This window comes from Varanus komodoensis, unplaced genomic scaffold, assembly GCF_004798865.1.
Source record: "Varanus komodoensis strain SLA01 unplaced genomic scaffold, ASM479886v1 scaffold5, whole genome shotgun sequence".
Taxonomy (NCBI): Eukaryota; Metazoa; Chordata; class Lepidosauria; order Squamata; family Varanidae; genus Varanus; species Varanus komodoensis.
The window spans coordinates 43,991,262-44,012,175 of record NW_025336087.1 but is presented as its reverse complement, the minus strand read 5'-3'; the positions used below and the strand labels follow the sequence as shown (position 1 = coordinate 44,012,175).

Here is a 20,914-nt window from a genome sequence, read left to right as displayed (position 1 = left end):
GATACAATGGTTTCATTCAAGTCTTTATACAATGGAAACATATTTAACAAGTTACAATTGTATAAGGGCAAAAATGCCAAGGCTAGAAATTACTAAATTTCTGTTATTCTCTACTTGCTAGTCATTAGAAAACAAGTTTTGCAAGATTTTATTCAAACCAACATGTTGCAATACAATATTTAGGGGCATACATTAGTAACATTTTTCAGTTCAACACATACCAACATTTGGAGTCAGTGCATTATCATCAATACTCCTCATTTGCCAAACACTGAAATTGGGTATTCTGCTTCTCTGGTATATAAAGGGAAAAAAACCAAGCCCAATGAGGTGTAGATGGTGTTAGCTACTGAAATAATGCGTAAAGAAATGACTACAAGAATTGGTTCACTAAATTTATTTTTAAAATCATAAAACATCTTACAAAAGAGCATTACATTCTGCACACTGCTTTGAATGGATGCCAGGTAAATGGACTACCAACCAGTACTTTCTTCCCCAACTCTTGTTCAAAACAAAGAAAAAAGTATAAAGCGGATGGTTCACAAATGACAGAAAAAACATTACAGTTTACAACCAACATAGAACAAAAATAAAATTCACCTTCTCTGCTGCTGTTTCAAAATACCAATGTTAGTTTCGCAAGCCACCCCACTCCCACCCACCTAATATGTAAAGATCTAAAACATTACATCTGGTGACAGCAAAAATTTCACTACACCTCAAATGCAGAACACCTATGAAGCAGAGGAATGTTGGCTTTTTAAACAGAAGCAGATTTAAGAAAAAAAAAAGATGCAGGACTCCTTCAGTTCTTCACTAGTCTTAGAAAAACTTTCCAGAATACTGCTTCACACTATAAAAAAGAAAAAATATCTTGCATTAGAATCCTTCAACATCTGCATACTGCTTCACACTATAAGGAAAAAGAAAAAAAAGGCATGTATTAGAATGGTTGCACAAACAACTTGAATCAATATTCACAAATACATTTAAAAGTTTAATAAAAGCAAACAATACATATTGGATAAAATATTACAATTTATAATTAGTAGCTATCTACAATCAAACATTAGAACTATAAATTACAAGATGCTCACTAGACAGCTAATGTTAAAGGAAACAAAGCAAGTAAAATCTAAAGCTGTTATAAATGGCAGAAAAGGAAGCAATGCCAGTGAGGTGTGAAATGCTGCATTAACAGCACCAATAGTCAACTTGTCCTGTAGAGGCATGGCCTGTGCCATATGGTAGACTGCGATTTGTTGTCGATTTAGTTATCTAAAAACAACAAAATCACTAGTCTTCCACACAGAACTAGACCAACATCCACTGAAATCTTCTATATTTTCTACAGGCTCTATGTAATAGATTACAAGTAGATTTTTTGCAGCAGTTTTCACCAGAGAAATGAGGACTGCTTGGTTAGAGTCACTTCCAGCAAGATTAGTTTTGAGGGTGTCTTCATTGAGTAAGAATGAAAAACAGAAGAGAAAGGCATACTACCAAGTGCAGAAGTTAGTATAAACTATTACTTTAATGTTTACAGATGCTGTCTTACAAAAAGATGTATTATACAAAAGAGAAAGTTCAGTAAGAAGTCTATATGTAATCACAGATGCAGCTGAATGGCAACTTGCCTGTTTTGCAGTAAATACTGTGCATTTTGAATCTGGTCCTGTGTGCCTGTAATAGTTATTATCCGATCTTCTGAGCCCTCTAAGGGTTCATCAATTTTGATTGAAGCTCCTGATTCATGGCGTATCTGTTTAATCCTCTGGCCTCCTTTTCCAATAATAGAGCCAGCCAGCTATAAAGAAAGATTCTTCATTTATTTATCAGCGGCTTATAATTCAATATTCTAGCATACCACTAAGCTATTGCCCCAGCATATGCAATTACAATGTAACAAGTAATTAAAAAACTTGGTCACTATGTTCAGTAACCAGTGCAAGAGCAAAAATGAAAATCACCTATTATTTTTATACTCAAAACAGAATCCAATCATAAAATATGACCTGGAGATAGTCTTAAGTCCAACACATTGCATAAGATAGAAAACCACATGCCTCAAGTTTTATTGAAAAACATTTTAACTAAAAAGAATATATATACTTACATCTTTGGGTATTGTTACTTGTGTTGTAATAATGGGTCCTCCAAGATCGCCGTAGGAGCCACGACCCCCTGCATAAGAATAATCTAATTTAAAACGTATGCATCTAATCCTTTAATGAACAAACTGAATTGTGTACTAGATATATATATGCATAAAAACTTACCATATCCTGATCCACCCTCAAACTATTTAAAAGAAAAACAAAACAAAACTGTTCTTAGTGACTGTAATTTAGACTGACACAATAAAATTCCATGTGTTGGGAAAATATATTTAATTTGAATTGTCATAAAACCACAGGATTATGTACCCATGCATCCTTCAGGACATTAAAAAGAAAGCCATGCTCCAGATATTATCAACCTTACAGACTGAGACGTTGCATGTAGGAGAGCGGCGAAAAGGCCACATTACAGAACCCCTTTCTCAAGGCTTGGAAAAAGCCACTACAAATAAATGTCTCTAAAATATTTTCATTGTGATTAAGAAACTGCATGAAGTATGCTAAATCAGATTTAGAGAAATCAATTCTGATATGAAGTAGTTGTTATTGAAGAATACTTGATTCTAGTCAGGCAAGTTTTACAGTTCAGGTTTAATTAGGCTAGTATGAGATGGCTTGTCACTTTTTTTTGCTCAAAATGAGGGTCTGTACACACGCTTTCAGAAACAAGCACTATCATACAACCCTGTCCAAAACATAACATATCTAAGTGGAATAGAATAAAATGAAAGCTTTTAAGCTTCCAGACCTAAAACTGAGTGGATGTACACACATTTCAGAAAATTATTAGGAAGACTGGATTACTACTTAAGTTTAAGGAATAAAAAAAGCTAAAATACCTTAACAGTTCAAAGTGATGCTTTATGTCCTCTCCCAAACTGTCCATACAACATATATAGGGTATTCCAGCACAAATTAAATACTTGCTGGGTAATCTTTTGGAGCAACTTATCTCAACAAAGTATTTACACTCTCTATTAATAAATCAAATACAACTCTCCAGAAGAAGAGTCAAGGGGAAATGTTGCCAAGTATTATTGCAGTGAAATCCTGAATCATTCATTAAGAAGTTCCAGAGTTCAAAGGCACTTACTTCCAGTTACGTTGATTACAGGATTGCTGCCTTACTTGCTTAAAACTCAGCAAACACACACAAATTGAAATTTTATGCTATGTGCAGTGCAATAGCAAAACTTAACTCCTCACAGCCCCTCCCACTGTGTCAGGAAATCAAGAAAATGCTTTAGTGGCAATGGTGAATAAATTCTCCCCAAAAGCTGCGAGAGATCAAATCTAACTAAACAGATACTAAATGTACTCACCATTTCTGGTGTTTCTATGTCATCACAAGCATTAACATGACATTGCATCATCTTGTCAAACAGGGTGCAGCACAAAAAGAAACAGAAAACAAAATGAACAAAGTGAACAACAGGGAAAACACCACCAGCAGTCTTTGTCTTCACATAAACACAAGTTATCCAGAAAGATATATGCACCTGTACACAGGGTATAACCACGTGAAAAGCAAGCACAGGAGATCTAACTCACTGACCTTTATATCTATTGCAAACTATATAAATTATTATTTTCATATAGTATTTCATTATGCAAACAAGATGAGAATATGGGTTTGGAAAAGCAGCAATTTAAAGCTCACATTCATATGAAGAATGCATTTAATCTACAGTCAACTATAGCTCTGCAGTCCAAAATATCATACAGATTCATGTGGCTGAATCTAGACTATGCCAACATGAAGGGCTCCTTTTGCTTGTAGAGGGAACCTGGATCCAGAGTTTCCCAGTGAAGGAAGGGGATGGAATGACAATTTTCACTGACTCCCACGCTTCTTTCAGATGGCAAGTAGTTAAAATCTGACACTCATCTGGAGGGACTTCCAATGTTCCAGAACAATGTGGAAGACGGCACTTAAATGCTAGAGGAGGAATGGGAGAAAACCATGCCTTCCCCCACACCGTCAAAACACCAATGAATCAAAGTCAGGATCCAACTCATATCTCTAACACCTAAAGAACTTCTCTTAGAATGCCTGTAATACAAAGCCTGGTCATCCTCCATCTTTGCTTGTGCCAAAGGATACTAATGCTTTACTGTAGGAAACAGTTGCCAGACTATCACCCAGCCAGCAAGAGACATTTGCTTTTTCTTTTTAGACATCTTTCCATAGAGATAGAGGAACCAAGTCACAAGAATTCAGTAATGTATTGCTATATTATTTTCTTCCTGGTAAAAAGGCAATTATTGAAAATCTATATACTGCCAATAGTTCCCAGGAATATGTAAGTGAAAGATGCACATGAGCACACTGAAATAATCTTGCACTTACTACCACTGAAGTGAGTTGCATTTATTTCCATATTAAGTGGCTATAAGGACTGAAAACTTAGATATGATTAGCCTCACCAAAAACCAGTTGGAAAATTTTCTGGATCGCACCAATGTGAATATACTGCAAATATTTTCTTAAAAGTAAAGTGACAGTATTCTCAGTCACCATATTTTGTGCTGCAATCCAAAAATGCAAGGTATAGTACTCACACATAATCCAAATAGTGCTCATTAATTATTGAAAAAAATTGCTGAAGCAGTTAGGCAGGTAAAATGTGCTTGCAGTTAAGCACATTGACTGGAAAAGCTGTTATAAAATATAATCTTTGCTCCTATTCTGTAAATTTAGTCACAAGCCATGCATCTGTCTAATATATATAGGGATTATTTTAATATCTGGCAGTGACACTCAAATGCACATTTTCCTGATTCTGTTTAAAAGCACCATTTGGTGTTTCTTTTTCAATTCCTTAATATACATGATTGAATCTAGACTGCCTCCCATGAATGGTCCTCAATCGAAGGCTACTGATCCAGCACAGAAATCTCACTGGCAAAACAAGACTGCATGCAGACATGTGCTATAAAAATGGGTAATACTGGTAAACTCTAAATATTTCACTTAGCCTGTTATTGCTTTCCCCTACAGAAACAGATTTTAGGAGCATGCTCTTGTTTTGAAAAAAGGCATTCAGAATAACATTCTAGTCCCTACTATAGAGCTGAAAATCACCACACATTTTTGTAGCTTGAGTTCTTTTAAATATTTATGCACCAAATAGATTGCCAGCAGCACAACATGCTCCATCTGAAACCTTTAGAGAAGTGTAACAATTAAGATTTCCCGTTTATATCTTCACAAAGTCAAGATCAGTAATCAGCCATAATTATAACATCCACTGAAAGGTAATACTTTTTGAAGGGTTCTTCTATCTTTATGTTCTTGCAGTGAAAGCTAATACCCTAATAAAGAGTGTATTTAAGTATTCAATTTTTTTCTGACTAAACAGGACTTACCATTCCATCATAGCGATCACCAGGTCTGCCCCTTCGATCGTAAGACATAAGGTCCCTTAAGACAAAATGAGAGATTTTATTTACTGTTATGCTGAAAATTCACCCATACATCTGTACCTCACTCTCAATTCAACACAAATGAACTAAGTCCCCAGTTAAGTTATATAAGCAAGATAATTTGTTGATATGGGTAAATTAATTTTCAGTAATACATATTAATTGGCAAATCCCATTTTCCAAAACCATTTCAACTTTACCTAAAACTTGTGTGCAATACAATTCCAAGTATTAGGTTCTATGTACTCCCACAATGACACCTCCAGATACTGAAATGTGATATTGCTATATGAAAGCTTTTAGCTTACCCGCCTCTGGGAGGAGGAGGAGGAGGAAGAGGAAGATTGCGTGCTCTGCTACCACCTCTACCACCACGACCTGGAGGAGGAGGAGGAGGACCTCTGCGAGGACTCATGTCATCATAATCTCTTCGGGGAGGCATGGGGCGACCACGCCCTGGGGGCATTCGATCAAAGCCCCCTCTGCCACGCATTGGAAAGCCCACAGGACGTCCCCTTCTGTCATCGAACATCATTGTAAATCCACCATAATCATATGTTTCATCATAGAAATTTGGATCGTAAGGCTGTGCACGTCCTTTGATTGGTGACTAAAATGAAAAAAAGTTTTGTATTTTCAACATAGTCAACCCATTGAAAGATATTAAATTTATATCATGACTTTGATACTACAAAAGTTAACAAAACTAAAATATAAAAGTATAATTGAAACATAAAAGCAAAACAATTACCACCACATCAATAAAATAAACAGAACGTCCCAGTTAAAACCTAATCTATCAAGCAAGTCAGCTCAAAAGCCTTTCTAAATAACTTGTTTGCCTGCCTACACAGTACCAATGAAAAGACTACCCAGTCTATAAATATGCATAGATATTATTTCTAGAAATCATACACTTCCCTAAAACTTGAATTAGAACTCTAAAATTGCTTCTACAGCCTAAGAAAACTGTTTCTAATGCACAAAGAAACTAGGTTTTGCACAAAAAGAGCACATGGGAAAAATATGTGAAATGATGTTTCCTAGATTAAATTACCTCTGATATAAGATCCAATATTATTTTGATGCATTCCACAACTCTATCAGGCTTTCCACCAATTAGTACCACTCTGTCAGAAGAATGAGGGCAACATTCTTGGAATAGCTTAATGGTGGTCTGAGTGTTCTGCCAAGAAAGTTATAGTACAAATGTTTTAAAACTAGCTGTTACTCTTAAGACACGTTGATATTATTTAACAAAGTTTGCTGTTAAGATTTGTATGTTGCACAGAGGTTTATTAGACACAAACTGTGACACACACCTTGTAACTCCTAAAATTTATCTCCATAGATCTTGCAGTGATTGACATACCTATATTTTGCATGTTACCACCTTTCCAAACAATATAGAAATTTGCCTTTATCTTTCATTTATCAAAGCTTTCTGAAACAAATCACCCTTTCACAAATTCAAGTAGTTTACAAAATCTAGTTGAGTAGATTCAGCATGCTTAACTCTCACAAACCCCACTGTAGTGCCAATCTGCTCTCAACAGTTTTTTCCAAAGGCAAGATGGGACTTCATTACCAAAAAGTGGGACCAGAAGTTGCTCTCACTCATTTCTTTACACCCAGAAAAACTATGGAAATTTCATCAATCTAAAGTTACACTGCAAAAGAGTCTTTATGTCAGGGTCCCCAACCTTTGATGGATCTGCAAGCATATTTGAGATTATGAGAAATTGCTGCAGGCACCACCACAAAAATGCCTCTCCAATGAATTGTTGCTTTTTATCTATGACTCTTAGGTATCATCTTACACAGCAAAAGCCTTTTTCATATCTATTGAACAATGCAACATTTCTTTCATAAGCAACTAATTGTTGATGGTGCACTACAACTAATGTTTCTTTTAAATATGTTTTGGCAATACTGAGTGATTTCCTTCTTTGAGGGGGACATTACTACGTAAGTACGTTTTGTATTAGAACAGTTGTTAAGTAAACGAAGTACACACACATTTAAATTTACCTGCTTCATAGAAATTAACCAATTGTCAGTGTAAACGGTACCTACACCAGTTTGACAAGAGATTAATATTACAAACTGAAATAGGCACTCACATTCTAAAAAGCAACAGACTGTGGATTTTGCAACAATATTGGACAGTTCACATACAGACACTACCTTCAAACAAATGCTTATTTGGATATTTGGTCCGCTTTATCAAAACTGATGTATAATTGCTAGAAAGCTCTATGCATTCCATGATTTGTATGCGTATTCAAAAATAGAATAAATAAATATGAGTAATACATTTCCTTCTCAGGGTGCTCAAGAGATGCCTGCTAGTGCCACTGCATTCATGGGCACTGCAGTGAGGACCCCTGCTGTGTACTGCATACAGCTTAAATAAAAAAAACCACCCTAAATGAAGAAAAATAACATCCTTCCAATAACCATTGGATGTGTCACAATTTGTGATCTATTAGTAATGTATCATTTAATACGCTGGTCCCAACCCATATAAGATTTTAGAACAAAACTGGCATCTTATAAGAATTATGCTAGATCAAACCAAGGGTCCATCTAGATCTGCATTTTATCCACAGCACAGTCTACCAGGTAAGCATGAGAAACAACTCTCTTAGTCATGTTCCTTGGCAGATGATATACACAGCTGTACTGTCTTTGATACTGGAATCAGTTTACAGCCAACATGACTAGTAGACACTGACAGCCTTATCCTCCATGAGTTTCTCTAATCCTCTTTGACAGCCATTCACATTTGTGACTCTTGTGGTTAGCAATTTTCAGGCTTTACTTCTAGCTGGAGAACTTGGATGACCTCACCCAGCTGTTTCAGACAAATATTAAGGCAGCATGGGCAAGAAAGGAGACATCTAGAGCAGTGGATTTCAACCTTTTTACAGTTGGGGATTGACAAAAATAGGGAAATTATTTTGGGGACTGCTGAGACAGAAATAAAAAGCATAATATACATAATATAGCATTTTGCATATTAGTTTTTAAATATAGTACCAAACATGAAAATTCTCAAAATAACCAGAAACTGAGCAATAAAAATGCTAACAAAATATTAAATTAAATGTAATTGAATACAACTGAAATTTTGAAAGAGCAATATATAATTCAAATAAGACTACTGCAAAATCTGCTGTTTTTTTCAATACTTGATCAAAAAATTTACAATAGCAAAATACAAAATCAATATAAATGCAATACTATACTCAATGCAAATAGAAATTCAAATATTAACAGCAGAGCAATACAAAATCAAACAAATTTACTTAATATTCATAATGTTGAATAATATAATGAACCCCACTTACTCAAACCCCCATACACACCAGCACAGCCTGCCTGAGAAAATGCTCAGCACAATCCCGCCTCAGCATTTCCCTTTCTGCTAGAAAACATAGCCGGGAAGGGAAAAGACCCAGTCTTTGGGGCCCGCCCAGAGGGGCGGACCACTGTCTCATACTGGGGTGTCTCTCCTCTCCACAACCTAGGAGGGCTGAGGAAGAGGTGGGGACCTAGCCCCACACTGGTCCTAGCAAGCAAGGTGCAGCTGTTGTGTGCACACATGACAGCAGCTCTTCCATTGCCCAGCAGGAAATGCCAGCGGACTGGTGCCGGTCCACAGACCTGACCTAAAGAATCACTCAAGTTGTTATGGGGAATAACCATAAACTCCCAGTGAGGTAGGAGAAAGTGGCCCAGAAAGATACTACTGCTGTTATCATCTGCCATGAAGCATTTAAGAGACTTAATAAAGTCACACTCCCCATGAAGAGGAAAAAATCAAAGTAATTAGATCTTCAAATGGATTAAGTGATGTTCAGCTGTACCGTTTTCTTGCATCTAAGCTCAGTAAACAAACAAAAACCTGCCTTGTTACTTACAAATCCTCATGAAGTCAAAGACAGAACTAAGCTCTGGCAGCCATGAGTGAACCACCAGGAGCCACCCAAATAATCTCCCTGTTATAGGCATCAAACAGGTTTTGAAAGTTGAAGTGGAATGTTTTGCAAGTATGCATGGTCCTATGGGTCTGTGGAATATGGGTGCAGCTTCAGTTAGGGCACTACCTGTCCCAAGTATGGGAAAAGTTTTGGCTGGAGCTTCGTATTAATCAAGCATCAATATCTACATATAGCCACAAGCCAAACTATGGTGAGATGAAAGTATTACCTTGGTAACAGTTTCTTTGCCTGGGGTCACTTACTGACAGCACTATTATCAACTTAGCAAAGGCTCAAACATCATAAGCTACATTGTATATTCAGTGTATCCAACAAATCAGACTCACAATGGGTTGTCCCGCACTCTTTCCTGCCACAAGACTCCATGGCAGAACTCATTTCTTCCCCTTTTTCCCCTTACCAGCTGCAAACACTTCTGTACTGGCCAGCTCCTGCTTCTTTTCTTTATAAAAGTACTGAAAGCCTCTACAAAGTTTTTTTTTTTTTTTCCCGAAATAGTTTCTTCAACAGGTACAATATGCATATATGTCTTGGCCAAAAAAAATACAGGCAGCCCACTTAAAATCCCCTTTAAAAAGCAACCTGAATTTTGACAGATAACTATCAAAATTCTGTGCACTCATAGGTGGGGCAGGTCACACCTTTCCTCCTTCCCAAGCAACTAAATCTGGAAAAATGGTAGAAAACTGTGAAGACACTGAGATGAGGTCCACCAAAAGTACCTCCAAATTCCAGGAAGATCTTGCTATGATGTGGGTGATCCATAGACCACCCCCTTTTGTAAGCAATGACGACTCACAACTTTTGATAGCTTGCCCTTTGACAGTGGTCAAGAAAGTACAAAATAAACCTCTTGTAGTCTTCTTTCATCTGTGTAGATGATGACTCCTGTATTCTGAAAAGAGACACTGGCAAGGCTTTTAAGTGAGGTCTCTTGAAGTTGAGCACATGTGTATTGTGCTAGACTGAAGTATGTATGTATGTATGTATGTATGTATGTATGTATCATCTATCTATCTATCTATCTATCTATCTATCTATCTATCTATCTATCTAAAGACATTTGTGTGAAATTTGAGAACAAAAAACAAGGACAGATGGACAGGCCAAAGGACAGAATCACTAACAAGTTACAGCTTCACCGATGTGCCACCCTGGAGAAGTTGTCACTTCAGAGATAGTTAAAAACTGAGGGAACGTTGCAACAATCCAAAAAGGGATCATGGTTAGTGGGAGACTGAACCAGTAATGACTGTTACTTAGTGCAATCCTAAAGCAGCTGGCAGTGGACTAGATGAACTAAGCAAGAGTGGGGGGGGGGAGTGCCTAATGGCTCAATTTTTGCTTCCTGCACCATGCTGGGGTAATGCTGGCCTGGTTTGGATGACACAACAACTCATAATGGGCCCAATAACCCACTGCTAAAGGCCATCAGTTGTCAGGCTGTCCTGCTGCCCACAAAACAAGCTATGCAGCAAAATGTTCTTAAAACAAGCTACCCAGCAGGTTCACACAACACAACACCACATCCTGCTCACTTATGAGTTGTCATACTGCTTAAGCCCATGTGCCCCTTAAGCTAAGGTTTCCCATAACTTAATCCATTAATATGTACTAACTGTATCAAACAGGATGGTCAACAAGAAAGTATTTTCAAAATACTAAACTTTAATTCAAAAAAGAATTGTTACCTCTCGAAGTTCTTTAATTTTAGCTCCTTTGACACCAATTATTCCTCCAGCCAAACTCTGGTGAATCAACAGCCTTAACTCACAGTCAAAGTCACTTCCTTTGTAATGTTGATACTACAGATAGAATTAGCAGAGAATGACAAATGCATTAAAAAGTACATTTGAAATAATACCCATTTTAAATAGTTACAATATACTTGTCCAACTGTATGAATTTCCAGATTTAGCATGTTTAATTTAGCACAATATCCTGTTTCTTTTCTCTGATTCCACCAAACAACATTTACCACTTACTAAGACTCAGCTCTCTAACACTCCACATGTCATGATTAAGAGAACCATGGCAACTTCCTATATTCCTACATACCATGTAAAATTAAACTTAATTTGCTTTGATGCACAAAACACACAATTCTTAGATACACTCACCGCCAGCAGAAAGCTTCATTCCATACAGATATGGAGTGTTAGCTGCAGAAAATGAAACTCACTCAAAGTCATTCAGATGTATTATCCTGTAAGCTGCAAACTTACCTCTTCCAAAGTAGGAATAATTTTCTTCAAAATTTCTCCAATAGTTTCAATATCTGCACTTATACTCAGTATGCTGTCAAGTAAGGTTCAGGTGTCACAAACAAAATGGGGAAAAAAGTAAAGTAAGTTGTGCATTCATAATTGTATAGATTTTAAGTCAACTTTATTGAGTAGAACTTAGTTAATATTCCCCACTTAAGTAAGCCTGCTTACTGAAGTTACAGCACATGCACCTTTGTTTATGCCCAATAATATAAATGGTACAAGTTTAAAACAAGGATTTGGAGATAGAGAACGAGCTTTGTGAAAGGAGTAAGATTAAGTGGACAAGAAACTGACGAAGAACTGAAAGTGGGAGTGAATACTCATGTTCCCCGCCACCATTAATTTAGGACACCCTCGCTGTTACATTGTTAAACTGGCACACCTTCTCATAGGAGACATGGGAATATGCAAGTTGTGAACATTGTATTTGGAATAGGGTCATGAGACCAAGTTAGAAATTAGATTACTAATGGGCTCTGCAAGAAAACGAATACAAATGCAAGACAAAAAAGACAACACAAATGAGAAGTGAAAGAGTGAACCAGGAGTTAGCATTTCATCAGAAAAAATTATGAACAGGCAATGCTGGGGGAGCAAGGTGGGCCACAAAGACAGAGCAGAGCGAGAGACTATTTTGAAACAATCTGATTTACAATGCAGCAAATATACAATTGAAGCTGTGCTCCTTCCATTGAAATAAAATTAGTGGATTGTTGGGTGGGCAACTCACGTAAAAGTTCAGTGACAAAAAAGACTTAATGGGGAAAATAAGACAGAAAACTTAAAAAACAATACACCGTCTACGGGGATACTATTTAATTATATAAAGGCAGGTAATAATATACATTTCTCTCTTTCTAATCAGGCAGTGAGGCATAAACTGTTGGGACATACCGCTCGGGGCCACTGCTGTCTGGGACTGAAACACTGGCATTGTACTGCATTGGTCATTGGCGTTCGTGGATGTTGGCATTGGGCATGGGCATTCAATCAGAAGTTGTCAAGTAAGGCACCCGTTTGGCAACGAGCACATTTTTGGGCATAGCCAACCAGGGTTTTCACATGGGCGTTCAGGGGCGGATGGGCCAACGTCATGGTGGGCAACGCAGGGGCAAGTCGATCCAGTACATGGGCAACGGAGAGATATATGGCCAAAAAAACAAGGAGAGGGAAGAGGGGGAAAAGCAATAAATTTTAATTTAATACAAACTATACTCAGTACTCTCAATGAAACAAGCTTAAGTTGTTCTGAAGACTAACACAATAACGGATAGCTACATTGACTGTGGCTTAACAGTTATGGACTGTAAAAATGAGTTACTTGGCCTAAACTACTTTTAACATTATAAGTTGCAGTAGCAGGCTGGCTCGTGAGGGTAGACACAAAATATGCAGAGATTCAGATTACTGAAATCCTGGGAAAATTGGGAAAGCCACTAATCCAGGAATTATATGTATGAAATCTGGATTTAGGTGAATTTTTAAGTACACTAGCTTCAGAAAGGTCAGTTAATGTACATGCGGTTGCTAACCAGTTCTTGCTTGTACCTCAGATCTAGTAACTAAAGTTGACAGTTATAACATTCTGCAGGAGTTTATTTTACAATATAATGAAAATATCAAACACAATGTGAAATGATATAGTGCCAAATATTTCATTAAATACCAAAATTACTACTATAAAATACTGAAGATTATGCACAATAAAGAAATTGCTTTTTACAAAGCTTAGTGTCTATTCACAAGAGTCAACCCACTATAAAAAAAGTCAAGTCATGTTTATTGAAAATTCCTTCCAGGTTAGGAAGCATCTACAGTGCTCTTTTTCCATACATAAAATCATGCCAGTCTGACCATTCATCTCCCAAGAGATAGATCGTTTAAACCAAGATCATCCTATAGCTGGGTAAAGAATATGTAGTATCTTCCAGAAACTGAATTATTTTTAATAGAAAAGTTAAGCTCTTCAATACTGCAAGTCAATAAAATACACATTTTAGTGTAATGCTTTTGTAAAGTAAGGGACAGGAATCTTTCCATATGACTTATTCTGTTTTTTAATTATTATATCAATGGAATATCCTGGCACGTCAGCTTAAAATAATTACAAATGGCTTCTACTAGACACCTACATAATTTTACCAAAGTTTACATAAACTGCCCTAAATGCCATGTTCTGCAAAATAATCAATGTTTAACTTGTAAATACTCACGTCTGTACGAAGTGCTTTAATGTTTTTGCCACCTTTTCCAATCACTGCTCCAGCATTCTAAAAAGGTTACACATGAGGTTAGTTTCCCAAAAATGTCAAACAGAGAAAAATGGATGGAAATAAGGAAGCAGAAACTGACATAAAAGCCAATTCATATGCCCAAAATGAGCCAGAGTGGCATTTTAAAGAGCCCATATGTTAATGAATAGTTCTTTTCTCCTTTCAACCAAGTTATGGTGCCCAGATTCAAATAACATGAAAAGTGGTGCCCTGCAAGCATCACAACTGAAAATAAGCCACAATGACTTAAGCCAGACTGGCTTATTTTGAACGTGTGAGACAGGTGAGTATCTTATTTCATACACTTTGGTCACATTTTAAAAAGTAAATGAGGCAGAAAAGCTCAAGCTAGACGGGCGCCTATGAGTTCTTCCAAGAAATCTGACTGCTTTGCAAGAATGTTTTGTGTTCATCTTTTGAAACATAACAGTATTCATATATCCTTAGACAAAACACAGATTCTCTAATGTGAATAATCTAAGCAAAATACCATGTACATAGTTTGCAAAAAAAAAACCTTGTAGCATACTTTGCTCTGAAGCAGAATGCGTAATTCCACCATCTCATCAGTATTCCTAGACCTTTTGAAGGCCTGTTCCTCTTCAATATCTTCAGCAGGACGTTTGCCTAATAATTTAGAGAATAAAACAATGAAAAAGTTTTTGCTGCTCTCAACAGCAAAGTATATGTACCTTCATTACATGTATTGATTAATGGCTCTTACCCATGACATTTTAAAACTACAAATTCATCTTTTAGTAATTAAGATTAATTTAGGTACCAGCTATCACTGCTGAACAACATTAACAAAAAAATTAACAGATATTTCCATTCAGTATCAAATCAGATTAAGTTTTAACTTCTTTGGGATCTCAATACCCAATTTTGTTGAGAGCTATGAGAAGATACAAAGTCATGTGCAATTACTGGAAAAGATAAAAAAGCTATTTTATCTTTTACACAAATTGCAACAACAGCAATATAGACCAATTGCTATCCAAACCCTGTTTAAGGGACAAACATATGATACAATAAATTAAGTCAATGAAAACTTTTGATTACTCCTATAATGATGTTAAGTATCCACAGATGAAACATATTCAGCCCATAATTTTTTTACATACTACCAGATGTTTCAATATCTTGAGATGTTTTGAAAAATACATTTTCTTTAGCCTCCAATAGAACCAACAACACTGGTAGAATGAATTCCTTCTCCCCCTACAGCCCTTCCCCTCCAATCAGCTCCAAAGCAGATCTGCTGGGCAGTGGAAGAACAGTATAAGGGGAAATCCTATTACATGAGCGAAAGACCACTTATATGACATTGGACAGAACTGCATGAAACATTCTATCTGTTTCTGTCTCTCTCACGCAGTCACTCCAGCTAGGTAATTAAAATATTCCTTTTCAGAGTGCACAACAGTGGTATACACAGCTTAAAAATTAAATATTTACTCATCCAGCAGTTACAATATGTATTGCTGAATAATAATTCAGTATATTCAGAATAATTTAGAATAACTTGTTTAAGTTCTATAGTTACTATGTTAACTCAACAAGAACTGTAATTTAAGGTTTAATAGAAGAACACTTACCATTAGTTTCTGTATTAGTAAAGGTCTCCTCTTGCTGTTCAGTCTCCATTATTGTTAGATTTGTGAATAAAACCTGTCAAGTAATAATTACATTAAAATGCTTTGAAGAAAGCAGCAAACTCTGCAGCTAGAATGGGGTGGGGATATTTGGTTTCCAACACTCACCAATATTATATAGCTTCACCAAGCAAAGCTTAAGTGTTCTGGGCGGGCTCAAAAGATCAGACAGCCTATGAAAAACAACATACATGAAGGTGTTGGTCTCCATTAGGTTTCCAGAATTAGAAATAATCAGAAACCTACTGATTAGGTTTCCAGAATTAAAATAAAAGGTACACAAGCATGTATCAACGAGTGCATTACCAAACATTTTTGCCAAAAAGTGATATTATCGATCAATACCAAAATTTTTTGCAAACAACTGCAATCAGGAAATGATAAATTGTTATCTATTCTATTTCTATAATGCTTAATAGCCAAACAATTCTGGGCCGTTTACAAAAGTGTTGGAGGTCAATTTCAGCCTAATCGTTAGAAAATCTTAACTTATTTTAATTGGAAAAAATCCTAACTACAGTTCCATTTTTCTTAAAGCAGATAAATTGACTTGTTCCAGGAAGCAGGTCATTTCTGTATGTGAATATTCCTGCATTGATTAGTTCTATAAAGCAAACAGTATCACCAGTTTTGTAATTTCAACTTTCACTTGGAAATACTTCAGCATTTAACATACAAAAAATATTTTCTCCATCCAATTAAATTTTGCCTCCTGAAATAATGCACATAAATTCAGGTCAGTAATTCGAGAGCAAGAGAAACTTAATGTTTTTAGTCTTGCAATGAATGTCATCATTACAGTAAGGTGCATTAAGTATAAGAAACAGCAACACTCAATAAGAAATAGAAGTAAAATTGTTGTCATTAATAGGCCTACTACTGCCAAAAATAAAACCGAGTTTCTCTTACGTCTTTGTGTTTGGTACAACTACATAAAGTGCAACCGAAAACCAACCAACGCACACAATCGCGATTCCAAAAGAATTTCAGTTTCTACAATAAAGGATATCGCTGGACGGTAACAGTTCACAATGTTGTTAGCAACAGAGCAAAACAACTGCTATTCTAGGCAGGTAGCGCTAAACGAGATTACGATCTAAGAATAATGCCTCTATGTTAAAGGGGAGAGGGTGCCGTAATAACAAGCCTTCGGTTTTAATTTCATTCTTTACTGCAACAAGAAAGATCTCCTATACTCTTCCCGCAGCAGACAGGATGGATTACAACACAAAACCTAGCCGCTCCAGTTAAGAACCTCAAAGGTGCAGGCGGGTAGGATTTAACGGCTACCCCTCTACATAAACCGTCAACCTGCGGATGGGATAGAGGTAGGACCGTGCAAGGCGAGAGGGAGAAAAAGAATCTTGCAAGTCCAATTGTATAACATTGACGAGCTTTTGCTGAAAAGCAACGGGACTAAAAATGGCGGCTGTAGCAGCAGCCTCCGCTGTAATGGCGATCACGAGCTTCTAGGAGGAGCCGGGAACGGAAGCTGTACCGCCACGCGGCGGCTCCAGGAGACGGGCCCTCCGCCCCTAGAGACACAAAAGAGGTCTGGCGTCTCCGTCCCCATTTGGGGACAGAAAAAAAGATTACACTGAGCGTCCGGCCGATCAGACTCAGTCAGGCTCCACAGGCCCAAAGAGAAGGAAACGCCTCTGGCTTCCCCGCTTTTTCTCTCCCTCCACCCCTCAGCCGCCATGATTTCTGCAGCAACCGCTAAAGGACGAACACTTTCCTTTACTCGCCTCGCCTTCCTTTTCGCTACCGCTACGGAACCCAGTGTAAGAAACGCGACAGACTAAAGAGTAGGGAGGAGGAGACAAGGAAGCGACAAGGGAAAGAACTAAGAAAAAGGTCTGAAACACCCCGCCCGCGCTTAATAATATTAGCCTTGCGACAAATCTACCCTTCCCTTCTACTAATACACACCAAAAACGCCTGAGGCCCGATGCTGAGAACCCAATACATAGAGATCTATTCCCCACAGCCACGAGGGATGCGAGACTATTGGAACCCTATACTTAGGCCCTATCAGCTCCTTACCACGCAGCACACTAACTCCACCGAATCCGCCTCTGGGAGTGCGAAACAGGCAGGGAAAGAAGCAGGGCGCGCGCGCACTCACACAAGGCACGGCCGCCTTCTTATTGGCTCGGCTAATACACTGCGGATCTCCAATTGGCTGCCCCAGCCGTCCTTCTTTTTCCAGGAGAAGCTGTGCTCTCAAGTCCCGCCCTCCGTGGCGGACCTCGGCGCGCCAACGCCGCAAGCTCGGCCTCAGGCCGGCCAAAACAGTGGCTTTGATGGTGTGCCAGCTTTCAACCTCCCCCATCTACTTCTTTCCCTTATTTCCTTGTTCTCCTAGCTTCTAGATATAACGCATAATACTTACATGTAATAATAAATGTATTTAAAAAAAACACACCCAGTCCAACTCGTTACGGTTATAGGAAACGCCTGATCAGGTTCAAGGAGAACAAACCTGACCGGAGGTCGTATACGTGAGGGGAAAAGAGAAAGAAGATGGCGGCGGCGAAAACTCCGCCTTGTCCTCGCGAGCTGTAGTAGATGCTGCTGACGTCTCGCGAGCCCGCGAAGTTTGGTTCTTGAGTCGTTTGCCGCTTAAAACAAAAGGGGGAGGGGGGAAAGAGGAAGGCTTCAGCTACGTGATGGTGGAACGAACTCCGGCGGCTTGTCACGGCCGGGGGCTTGCGAGCTAAGGCGTCCTTTCTAGAGGTGCTGGGAAAGGAAAGAGCGTGTCCGTCAGTGGATGGCGGCCACCCGTGTATTGGTAAAAACCAAAACTCAGAATGATTTAAACCTCACTGACTTGCGGGTTTTTTTCGATGCAGTGCAATCCTGAGCGTGTTCCTTCAGAAGTAAGCCAAGCTAAATACAATGGGTGTTTTTTTGGATTGCAGCCCTCCGGTCCACTCCTGCATGTTAGCTCAGAAGGAATCCGTACTATATTAAATGGACTTCTTGCTCCTAAGCGGTTGTTTAGGATTGCAGCCTTAAGGTGCTCTTTGTTTGGATAACTGTTCGTGGGTTGAAGTTTTTCTCTAGAATTATTGTCCAGTATAGTAGTTCAGGGGCCAGAAGGTATGTGTACAACCCGCCTCTCGAAGCTGTTCGAACAACTTACAAAAACTAATCTCAATAGTGTACAACTATAAATTACGAATTTGTTGTAGCAACCAACTGAATCGTTCTCTGATCCCAAACATAACTTCCTTCTCTAGTTTACAAAAATATTCTGTCCTGGTACCCAGTGGACATTTTCCTCCTCCTCCTCAATTTATAGCTTTGAGATTGCTACAGGAACTTGAGCAGGATTAAAAAGTTTGGAACCCTGTATCTTCCTCATATTACAGTGCTAAGAACTATCTTGGACTTGTGTTTTTTGCCTGCATATTCAGCACTTTGTTTTACTTATTATTGAATATTTGTACCTGATTTACATATGCATATATGCACAGCTTGCTGTTCAGACAATATTAATCTTGTATTGGTGTTATTTAAATTACTGGAATTACTTCAGAGTAAAAACCTTGAGGAACAGTTGTGTTACGCTTATCAACTGTCCTACTGAGTTCCTGTAGTTTGGATAAGCCTATTTAGAACCACATGTTCAGATGCTGATTTTATAAATCCTGCCATATTTGTTGCTTGCTTCTGGCCTATTCTCTTTCCTGCTTGATTATTAATGCTAAAAGACACTATTATTGTACTAGATTTCTCCTACTGGAGAAATATAATGCTGCACTAGAATGCATGGTAGTAAATACTAAGTAAATATGATAGGCTGGAACTGTAAGATAAGTGTGAATCATGCATCGAGAATGAGAGGTTTTGGCTGTTAGTATTGTGTTACGTTTTCCTAGTTGGTAGTGTATCAGTCAGCTGGAAGTAGTAGGAAATAAAGCCACTGACCTACAAGTAACTGCTTCTTTCCCAAAATAAACTTGTAGCTAGCAGTGTATTTGACTAGTTTAGCACTTAGATTGAATGTAGCTTAATTTCAAATTAAAGTATATAAGAGTTGAGAAGGCAACTTATTTTCTGCATGAGCTTCCATGGGCAATAAATAGATTGTTTAATCAGCTGTGTAGGAAATCTTTGTGCTCAGTCAAATAAGTTGTTTTTCATTTCAGGGCATTCACACATGGTCAAAAGAAAATGACACCATCAAGTCTTGCAGTAAGAGTAGAAACTTGGCTAGCATCTACATGGCATGTAAAGGTTCCTACCCCTTGGCTCGAAGCATGTATTGACTGGATTCAGCAAGAAAATGGTGGTAGCAATTTGGCTCAGGCTTCTATTAACAAGCAAGTTTTTGAGCAGTGGCTTCTTACAGACCTCAGGGATCTCCAGTACCCTGTTTTGCCTGACTGCATTTTAAATGATTCAAAAGGTGAATTGAATGGGGTTTATTCCATACAAATTGATTCACTTGTTGATGTGAGTCAACCTGCCTATTCACAATTGCAGAAGTTAAGAGGGAAAAATACCATAAATGAGGAAATAACTGCTAATACACAGGTATCATCAAAGTCCTGGGAGGCAAAGCCTACTCGAATGCTGATGCTTCACCTGACTGATGGCATTCATCACATTCAAGGTATGGAATACCACCCTGTTCCTGTTCTCCATAGTGGGCTCCCTCCAGGTACAAAAGTCATGATACATGGAATAGTTGCTTATCGTTTAGGTGTCCTTTTGCTCAAGCCAGAAAATGTGAAACTGTTGGGAGGTGAAGTAGATAGCTTAGTAGAGGAATATAGCATGGAAAGAGTTCTAGCTGGGCTAATTGGAGAAGAAGTTGATAGGCCTAATGCTGTGAGATCAAATACTGGTGAATATGGTATTTCAAGACCTCCAGATGATGTAGGCCAAGTTCTAGGCCCTTCTGATGAAGAGCTTCTGGCAAGTCTTGAGGAAAATGATGAATTAATGATAAATGAAGCCCCATTTGAAAGTGGTTATTGCAGCAAAACTACCAGCATAAATTCTACCATACATTCTTCAAATAACAGGAACAGTTTACAGCAAGACCCTATAGTAATTACTGTAGAAAATGAAGTACAAAGTGTCCCAGTTTCAGAAAACATGGAAGATTTTGATGAATTACCCTTGGATGATTTTCTTTTTGAAGAT

The 20,914-nt window shown here is 37.9% G+C and overlaps 2 protein-coding genes across 6 annotated transcripts in view; one reads left to right on the top strand and one right to left on the bottom strand.

Moving 5' to 3' along the window:
• Positions 1 to 382: 382 nt before the first annotated feature.
• Positions 383 to 18,231, bottom strand: HNRNPK (heterogeneous nuclear ribonucleoprotein K). Of its 5 annotated transcripts, none has more exons than XM_044446899.1 (16): positions 18,150 to 18,231; positions 15,863 to 15,927; positions 15,698 to 15,770; positions 14,629 to 14,726; positions 14,040 to 14,096; positions 12,721 to 12,764; positions 11,782 to 11,854; positions 11,248 to 11,361; positions 6,607 to 6,735; positions 5,858 to 6,159; positions 5,493 to 5,547; positions 3,446 to 3,496; positions 2,283 to 2,304; positions 2,120 to 2,202; positions 1,641 to 1,810; positions 383 to 916 (listed from the first exon to the last, which is right to left on the bottom strand). In XM_044446899.1, the coding sequence occupies exons 3-16, from the start codon at positions 15,744 to 15,746 to the stop codon at positions 883 to 885; spliced, it is 1,281 nt and encodes a 426-aa protein (XP_044302834.1). In that variant the 5' UTR covers positions 15,747 to 15,770; positions 15,863 to 15,927; positions 18,150 to 18,231; the 3' UTR covers positions 383 to 882. The 5 variants fall into 5 exon arrangements, with proteins under 5 accessions (XP_044302834.1, XP_044302836.1, XP_044302833.1 ...); XM_044446901.1 differs by lacking the exon at positions 18,150 to 18,231 and adding an exon at positions 17,801 to 17,911 and having other exon boundaries at positions 383 to 856; XM_044446898.1 differs by lacking the exon at positions 18,150 to 18,231 and adding an exon at positions 17,801 to 17,910.
• A 60-nt stretch (positions 18,232 to 18,291) lies between these two features.
• Positions 18,292 to 20,914, top strand: part of RMI1 (RecQ mediated genome instability 1) — a 3,796-nt gene continuing 1,173 nt past the window's right edge. Inside the window, exons 1-2 of the mRNA XM_044446903.1 lie at positions 18,292 to 18,636; positions 19,912 to 20,914. Of these exons, the coding sequence (XP_044302838.1) occupies positions 19,937 to 20,914 (978 nt within the window). The 5' untranslated portion in view covers positions 18,292 to 18,636; positions 19,912 to 19,936. The remainder of the gene's footprint in view (positions 18,637 to 19,911) is intronic.

Bases quoted from the DNA above. Each gene is read 5' to 3' on its own strand.
- HNRNPK (XM_044446899.1), bottom strand. From the start codon at position 15,746: ATGGAGACTGAACAGCAAGAGGAGACCTTTACTAATACAGAAACTAAT. The intron at 11,855-12,720 runs GTATGTCCCAAC...CTTACTTGACAG, and splicing joins GACAGCAGTGGCCCCGAGCG to CATACTGAGTATAAGTGCAG. The intron at 917-1,640 runs GCAAGTTGCCAT...TTTTCCTTATAG, and splicing joins CAGTATTTACTGCAAAACAG to TGTGAAGCAGTATGCAGATG.